Raw genomic sequence first — 9,147 nt, forward strand, 5'->3', positions numbered from 1 at the left:
AAAAGTCAGATGCAGTAGAAGTGGAAGGCACTACAGAAGCAAGTAACAATGTCTTACCTTCTCACTGCTCGGAAGGGTTTGCGTGCGCGTAAAAGTGTCTTCTCCGTTAATGCTGATCAGTTCTGCGTCTGCTGGAGGAAATGGCGAGGGGAAAACGACTACATCACTCTTTATCGTGTCGGAACTAAAACACACGTCGTACTGTTGTGTAGATTTAGAGAAGGACCAGCTTCCGTCTGGATGTGTGCTGATCACTGGAGCGCTGTACCTGCTGAAACTGCCGTCTGTCCTGTAGCATTTAACTGCTATCAAACCCACCAGACTCAGTAGAAAGATGACTGATACTGAGACAATAGCGATGAGCAGATACAGATTCAGATCTGAAAAACTCTCCTCTTTAACAGGAACTTCTCTGAATGATGTCTTTATGTCATCCAGACTCTCAACCACCACAACATCCATGGACATAGTCGCTGAGAGTGATGGCTCTCCATTATCAGACACTGTGATAAGAAGTGGGTGAGTTTTTAAGTCATTGTCACTCATTCGTCTCTTAGTCCTTATTTCTCCAGAGCTGCTTCCAATGCGGAAGAGATTCGTTCCTTTGGGTTCAGTTAGATGATAAGACAGAAGTGCGTTATATCCAGAGTCAGCATCAACAGCTCTGATCTTGGCTACAAAGTATCCCGCTTCAGCAGAGTAGGGAATGTTCTCACTATTAACGGATCCAGGTTCAGAATAAGGCGGTAAAATAACCGGACTGTTGTCATTCTCATCCAGAATAAACACATTTACAGTCGCATTACTGCTCAGAGGTGGAACACCAGAGTCTGTCGCCATAACTTGAAACTGAAATCTTTTTGTTTCTTCGTGATTAAATGACTGTAAACTGAATATTTCTCCACTTAAAGAGTTTATATTTATCAGTGTTGTTAAAGGAACACTGGAGCTGAAACTGTCTAACAGTGAATATGAAACTTCTGCGTTTTCTCCGGTGTCTGAATCATCAGCGGACACTTTTGTCACAAGACCTCCAGCTTGACCATTCTCACTTACAAAAGCATTAATAACGGGTGCAGGGAAATGTGGAGCATTGTCATTAACATCAGAGATATGTACAGTTATAACAGAGCTGCTGGAAAGAGACGGAGTTCCTTCATCTGCAGCTGTAATTGTGATGTTATACAGAGAAACACTCTCTCTGTCCAGAGGTCCATCTACCACTAGAGAATAATGATTGTTATATGACGTCTCCAGTTTGAAAGGAAAAGAGCCTTTCAGAGCACAGTGTACAATGCCATTTTTACCTCCATCTTTATCAGAGACCTTAATTAAAGCAACTGCAGTTCCCGGTTTTGCATCTTCTTTCACACTTTCCAACAGAGGAGTCATAACTATCTCTGGCACGTTGTCATTCTCATCCAAAACTTCTACTAAAACTTTACAGTGTGTGCTTTTAGGAGGAACGCCTTTATCTCTCGCCTGAACGCGCAGTTCAATTGCAGGATGTTTCTCATAATCAATTTGACCTTGAACAACAATTTCCCCAGAATTAGAATTTATACTAAACAGGTCACCTTCATATGTATTTCCATGAAATGAATATTGAATTTCACTGTTGATGCCGTCATCCAAATCACTGGCAGAAACAGTAATAATTTTGGCTCCGATCATTGTGTTTTCTTTCACTTTAGCTTTGAACAAAGGTTTGCTGAAAATAGGTTTATTATCATTTACATCCATGACATTAACAACAATACTCAGTGTTCCAGATTTAGGAGGTTTTCCTCCGTCAATAGCGGTGAGTATTAAGTGAATAACAGCTTGTTTCTCTCTATCTAAAGCTTTCTGTAGTACTAATTCAGCAGATATACTCTGTTGTCCGCTATGAATATCAACAGAAAAATATTGATTTGAACTGAGTTTGTAGTCTTTCAGAGAATTACTGCCAACATCTGAATCTTTTGCAGTTGGAAGAGGAAATCTGTCCCCCTCACTTGCAATCTCTGTAACATTAACAACATACGTGCTGTCCGGAAAAAATGGAGCATTGTCGTTCCCATCCAGAATTAAAATTTCAAGCTGATAAAGTCTGTGAGGATTTTGAGTAAGTGCCTCTAAATTTAACGCACATTTCTGATTACTGCCACACAATTCCTCACGATCAATCCGGTCTTTGACAAACAGCGAGCCCGTTTTCATATTTACATCAAAATACTTTGCATTTGATCCAGGCATAATCTGAAACACGCGTGATTCTAGTTCTTGAGCACTGATCTTCAGGTCTTTTGCTATATTCCCGATCACTGTTCCCTTATTTACCTCCTCGGAGACGGAATAGACAATCTGGCCAAGCGAAGATTTCCATAAAGACAGAAATAAAACGATCCAGAAGCCGTAAGATTCTGTAACATCCATGATTGTGCAGCAGAATGTCCTGCGATTATTTACTGTAAAAACGATTAAAACAAATAAACAGACCTCTCTCGAAACAATCCGACATCACGACGCAGAGGCTACTCTAAGCCTTGGTTATTTACACGCCTTCAACGCATTTCCTCTTGTTCTGATGCTGTAAAGGAGGAGCTCAGATAACTCTCAAAGTCATGGTCTGCAGTGCCACCGCGTGTTTTGAAAGTGGAGAGACAAAAATGTGCTACTTCATACAGTTTTCTATAAAGTAAAAAGTAAACTAAAAGTATCACTATACTCAAACATATAAAATATAAACATTCGTGTCGACTAAATCATTACTAATCAACAACAAATATTAATAAATAAACGAATTAGCTATAAAAAAAAACTATGTGCTATGTAAGGAACTAAATAAAAGGAGTCAGAAAATAAGTCACTTTCGCTCTCCGTGGTACTGAAGTGATTTACAAAATACTACATTTAAGCAGTAAATAAATAAAGAAACAAAAAGCAGTATGATATCAAAAGGTAATGTTACAATATAGAAAGAAAGAAAGAAAGAAAGAAAGAAAGAAAGAAAGAAAGAAAGAAAGAAAGAAAGAAAGAAAGAAAGAAAGAAAGAAAGAAAGAAAGAAAGAAAGAAAGAAAGAAAGACTGTGCTATATTGTACAAAGCCAAGTCAAAGAGAAATTAGAAATGCAAGTACAAGCAAATCAAACTTTAAGATGAAACCCCAAAGCTGCACAGTGATACAAATAAACATACGCCAGAGTCACAAGATGCCGAAATAACTTGCAAAATTAAAATGTATCATCTTAACAAGGACCAAAAAGAAAATAAATGAAAAATAAATGAACAATAAAAAAAATAAAAGCAATATTTCGACTTTGTCAATACCATCCAGTGTTTTACTTGTTATCTTGAATTTGGGTAAGCGTTGCATTTTTATTTTTAAATACTTAAAAGGAAATTAGATTTTTTTAAATTCCTAACAGTTTATTTTCCAAAAAAAAAAAAAAAAAATGTTAAACAAGCTTAGAAAAAATCGAATTAATCGTTTTTGAAATTATAATTTTACAAGTCAGGTGCAGTATAAGTAAAATGCAATACAGAAGCAACATGTCTTACCTTCTCACTGCTCGGAAGGGTTTGCGTGCGCGTAAAAGTGTCTTCTCCATTAATACTGATCAGCTCTGCGTCTGCTGGAGGAAATGGCGAGGGGAAAACGACTACATCACTCTTTATCGTGTCGGAACTAAAACACACGTCGTACTGTTGTGTGGATTTAGAGAAGGACCAGCTTCCGTCTGGATGTGTGCTGATCACTGGAGCGCTGTACCTGCTGAAACTGCTGTCTGTCCTGTAGCATTTAACTGCTATCAAACCCGCCAGACTCAGTAGAAAGATGACTGATACTGCGACAATAGCGATGAGTAGATACAGATTCAGATCTGAAAAACTCTCCTCTTTAACAGGAACTTCCCTGAATGACGTCTTTATGTCATCCAGACTCTCAACAACCACAACATCCATGGACATAGTCGCTGAGAGTGATGGCTCTCCATTATCAGACACTGTGATAAGAAGTGGGTGAGTTTTTAAGTCATTGTCACTCATTCGTCTCTTAGTCCTTATTTCTCCAGAGCTGCTTCCAATGCGGAAGAGATTCGTTCCTTTGGGTTCAGTTAGATGATAAGACAGAAGTGCGTTATATCCAGAGTCAGCATCAACAGCTCTGATCTTGGCTACAAAGTATCCCGCTTCAGCAGAGTAGGGAATGTTCTCACTATTAACTGATCCAGGTTCAGAATAAGGCGGTAAAATAACCGGACTGTTGTCATTCTCATCCAGAATAAACACATTTACAGTCGCATTACTGCTCAGAGGAGGAACACCAGAGTCTGTCGCCATAACTTGAAACTGAAATCTCTTTGTTTCTTCGTGATTAAATGACTGTAAACTGAATATTTCTCCACTTAAAGAGTTTATATTTATCAGTGTTGTTACAGGAACACTGGAGCTGGAACTGTCTAACAGTGAATATGAAACTTCTGCGTTTTCTCCGGTGTCTGAATCATCAGCGGACACTTTTGTCACAAGACCTCCAGCTTGACCATTCTCACTTACAAAAGCATTAATAACGGGTGCAGGGAAATGTGGAGCATTGTCATTAACATCAGAGATATGTACAGTTATAACAGAGCTGCTGGAAAGAGACGGAGTTCCTTCATCTGCAGCTGTAATTGTGATGTTATACAGAGAAACACTCTCTCTGTCCAGAGGTCCATCTACCACTAGAGAATAATGATTGTTATATGACGTCTCCAGTTTGAAAGGAAAAGAGCCTTTCAGAGCACAGTGTACAATGCCATTTTTACCTCCATCTTTATCAGAGACTGTGACTAAAGCAACTGCAGTTCCCGGTTTAGCATCTTCTTTCACACTTTCCAACAGAGGAGTCGTAAATATCTCTGGCACGTTGTCATTCTCATCTACAACTTCTATTAAAACTTTACAGTGTGTGCTTTTAGGAGGAACGCCTTTATCTCTCGCCTGAACGCGCAGTTCAATTGCAGGATGCTCCTCGTAGTCAATTTGACCTTGAACAACAATTTCCCCAGAATTAGAATTAATTGCAAACCGGTTCAGTTCATCAGTATTTCCATGTCCAAGAAATGAATATTGAATTTCACTGTTGATGCCGTCATCCAAATCACTGGCAGAAACAGTAATAATTTTGGCTCCGATCGGTGAGTTTTCCTTCATTTTAACTTTGTACAAATGTTTGCTGAAAATAGGTTTATTATCATTTACATCCATGACATTAACAACAATACTCAGTGTTCCAGATTTAGGAGGTTTTCCTCCGTCAATAGCGGTGAGTATTAAGTGAATCACAACTTGTTTCTCTCTATCTAAAGCTTTCTGTAGCACTAACTCAGCTAACATACTCTGTTGCCCGCTATGAATATCTAAAGAAAAATATTGATTTGAACTGAGTTTGTAGTCTTTCAGAGAATAACTGCCAACATCTGAGTCTTTTGCAATTGGAAGAGGAAATCTGTCCCCCTCACTTGCAATCTCTGTAACATTAACAACATATGTGCTATCTGGAAAAAATGGAGCATTGTCATTGACATCCAATATTATAATTTCAAGCCGGTAAAGTCTGTGAGGATTCTGAGCGAGAGCTTCTAAATTTAACGCACATTTCTGATTACTGCCACACAATTCCTCACGATCAATCCGGTCTTTGACAAACAGCGAGCCCGTTTTCACATTTACATCAAAATACTTTGCATTTGATCCAGGCATAATCTGAAACACGCGTGATTCTAGTTCTTGAGCACTGATCTTCAGGTCTTTTGCTATATTCCCGATCACTGTTCCCTTATTTACCTCCTCGGAGACGGAATAGACAATCTGGCCAAGCGAAGATTTCCATAAAGACAGAAATAAAACGATCCAGAAGCCGTAAGATTCTGTAACATCCATGATTGTGCAGCAGAATGTCCTGCGATTATTTACTGTAAAAACGATTAAAACAAATAAACAGACCTCTCTCGAAACAATCCGACATCACGGCGCAGAGGCTACTCTAAGCCTTGGTTATTTACACGCCTTCAACGCATTTCCTCTTGTTCTGATGCTGTAAAGGAGGAGCTCAGAGAACTCTCAAAGTCATGGTCTGCAGTGCCACCGCGTGTTGTAAAAGTGGAGAAACAATAAGATGCTTCTTAATACATTTTTCTCTAAAACAAAGAGTAAACCAAAGGTGTCAACTTCTTCATAAAGTAAAATCTAAGCTTCCATATCAGCCCATTACAAAAACTTAAAAATAATAATGAATCGCGCATAAGAATATTGAGAAAGAATGCACGACGTCACTGCCGCTGTCCGTGGTACTGAAATGGTTTTAGAAAGTGAAGTGAATACAAATATGCCAGAGTCGCGAAATGCTAAAATAACTGGCAAAACTAAAATGAGTCATCCTAACAACAAGTGAAAAAATTAATATTTCCACTTTGTTAACAGCATCCATTGGGTTTGGTGCGCGTTAACCTTTATTTTTAAATATTTTGTGTGTGTGTGTGTGTGTGTGTTCTCTTCTGTTTATTTTACAAATATACAAAAAAAACTATTAAAAGGGTTTAGAAAGTTAGAATACTCAGCATTAAACGTTTACTCAGTATAAACGTTGCTAAAATGTACTTTTTTCAAGTCAGGTGCAGTAGAAGTGAACTAAAATGCAGTGTCTTACCTTCTCAGGAGTAGGGAGAGTTTGCGTGCGTGCAAAAGTATCTTCACCATTAATGCTGATGAGTTCTGCGTCTGCTGGAGGAAATGGCGAGGGGAAAACGACTACATCACTCTTTATCGTGTCGGAACTAAAACACACGTCGTACTGTTGTGTGGATTTAGAGAAGGACCAGCTTCCGTCTGGATGTGTGCTGATCACTGGAGCGCTGTACCTGCTGAAACTGCTGTCTGTCCTGTAGCATTTAACTGCGATCAAACCCACCAGACTCAGTAGAAAGATGACTGACACTGAGACAATAGCGATGAGCAGATACAGATTCAGATCTGAAAAACTTTCCTCTTTAACAGGAACTTCTCTGAATGATGTCTTTATGTCATCCAGACTCTCAACAACCACAACATCCATGGACATAGTCGCTGAGAGTGATGGCTCTCCATTATCAGACACTGTGATAAGAAGTGGGTGAGTTTTTAAGTCATTGTCACTCATTCTTCTCTTAGTCCTTATTTCTCCAGAGCTGCTTCCAATGCGGAAGAGATTCGTTCCTTTGGGTTCAGTTAGATGATAAGACAGAAGTGCGTTATATCCAGAGTCAGCATCAACAGCTCTGATCTTGGCTACAAAGTATCCCGCTTCAGCAGAGTAGGGAATGTTCTCACTATTAACGGATCCAGGTTCAGAATAAGGCGGTAAAATAACCGGACTGTTGTCATTCTCATCCAGAATAAACACATTTACTGTTAAGTTACTGCTTATTGATGGAACACCTGAGTCTGTGGCCTGAACGACAAACTGAAATGACTTAAGGTCTTCATAGTTAAATGATTGTTTACTGTACAAGTCTCCGCTCTCACTATTTATGTCAATCACAGAGACCAATGGAATTACAGTTTTGTCTCTGCTAATTATAGTATACGAAATATGAGCATTCTCGTTTATATCTGGATCCTGAGCAGTCACTGTCGCTATAATGGCACCTGCTGGACTGTTTTCCTTTAAATATACGTTCTTCACAGCTTCTGGAAAGCGTGGCGCGTTGTCATTCACATCAGATATATGAACTGTGATAACACTGGTACTAGAGAGTGAAGGATTCCCTTCATCTGAAGCTATTATTGTGATATTATAATTCGCAATTTCTTCTCTGTCCAGTGGTCCATCTACAACTAAAGAGTAGTAGTTTTTATACGAAGACTCTATCTTAAACGGCACCTGACCTACAATATTGCAGTGCACTATTCCATTTTTACCTCCGTCTTTATCAGAGATTGTAATAAGAGCCACAGCTGTTCCAACTTTTGAATCCTCTTTAATAGTACTCGCTAAAGAAGTCACCATCAGCTCGGGTGGATTGTCATTCATATCAACTACTTCAACTAACACCTTACACTGTGAACTCTTAGAAGGGTGGCCTTTATCTTTGGCCTCCACCCTCAATTCCACAGCAGCATTTTCTTCATAATCTATATTACGTTTAACTGTAATAAGTCCGCCGTCGGGGTTAATTGAAAATAAATCTGATGCTTTGCTATTTCCTTGCTTAACAATAGAAAATGTTATATCGCTATTTATTCCCTCATCTAAATCCGAAGCGGAAAGGGAGATGATTTGGGACCCCAGAGCAATATTTTCGTTCACTTTCACTTTGTAAACAGATTTGCTAAAAACTGGGGAGTTGTCATTAAAATCCAAAACATTAACGATTATTTCTAATGTTCCAGACAATGCAGGTTTCCCTCCATCAACAGCAGTCAGTGTTAGATGAATGACAGGCTGTTTTTCTCGATCTAAAGCTTTAATTAGAACCAGTTCGACAGTGACACTCTGTTCCACGTTCTGCACATCCAGAGAAAAGTGCTCGTTGGGACTAAGCTTGTAGGTTTTAACCGCATTGTTGTCCGAGTCTGGATCTTCAGCCAAGGGAAGAGAAAATTTCTCTCCAGGAGACGAGACTTCCGTTATATTCAGTATCTGACTGCTAATCGGAAACGATGGCGCGTTATCATTGATGTCAATTATATTAATTTCTATTCTATACAGGTTCAATGGATTATTGGCCATTGCTTCTAAAAGCATCGTGCATTTCTGATCAGTAGAACAGAGCGATTCTCGATCAATTCGATTATTCACAAACAGTTTCCCAGTCTTCAAATTCACCCCAAAATACCTTTTGTTGGTTACATATACAATCTGAAACATGCGCGGTTCTAGTTCCTGCACATTGATGTGAAGATCTTTTGCTATATTTCCAACAACGGTTCCCACATTCACTTCCTCCAAGACGGAATACGCAATCTGACCGGAAGATAAAATCCAACAATAAGACAGCAAAATCGCAGTCCATATAGATCCAACATATTGATTCATCTCTGCTTAAAACCAACAATTCAAGATTTAAACGAAACAAATAAACACTGGACCAAAACAAACAAAACCAGCTCGAACGTGGTTCACTGCACAACCGGAGAAGA

At 39.0% G+C, this 9,147-nt stretch overlaps 3 protein-coding genes across 3 annotated transcripts in view; all 3 read right to left on the bottom strand.

Annotated features, from left to right (window-relative positions):
- LOC306866134 (protocadherin alpha-C2-like) overlaps positions 1–5,910 on the bottom strand; it is a gene marked incomplete at its 5' end in the record, with an annotated part of 56,852 nt that extends 50,942 nt beyond the window's left edge. Inside the window, one exon of the mRNA XM_079411183.1 lies at positions 3,544–5,910. Within this exon, the coding sequence (XP_079267309.1) occupies positions 3,544–5,910 (2,367 nt within the window). The remainder of the gene's footprint in view (positions 1–3,543) is intronic.
- Positions 31–2,418, bottom strand: LOC306865789 (protocadherin alpha-8-like; the record flags this gene model as incomplete). Its single annotated transcript, XM_079410591.1, has 1 exon — positions 31–2,418. One exon carries the CDS (start codon positions 2,416–2,418, stop codon positions 31–33), a length of 2,388 nt encoding a protein of 795 aa, XP_079266717.1.
- Positions 5,911–6,637: 727 nt separating the features above from the next.
- Positions 6,638–9,043, bottom strand: LOC306865859 (protocadherin alpha-3-like; the record flags this gene model as incomplete). The annotated part of the gene is made up of 1 exon (XM_079410685.1): positions 6,638–9,043. The coding sequence occupies one exon, from the start codon at positions 9,041–9,043 to the stop codon at positions 6,638–6,640; it is 2,406 nt and encodes an 801-aa protein (XP_079266811.1).
- Positions 9,044–9,147: the final 104 nt, after the last annotated feature.

The sequence above is a fragment of the Barbus barbus genome (genome assembly GCF_936440315.1).
Source record: "Barbus barbus genome assembly, chromosome: 47".
In the NCBI taxonomy this organism is placed as follows: Eukaryota; Metazoa; Chordata; class Actinopteri; order Cypriniformes; family Cyprinidae; genus Barbus; species Barbus barbus.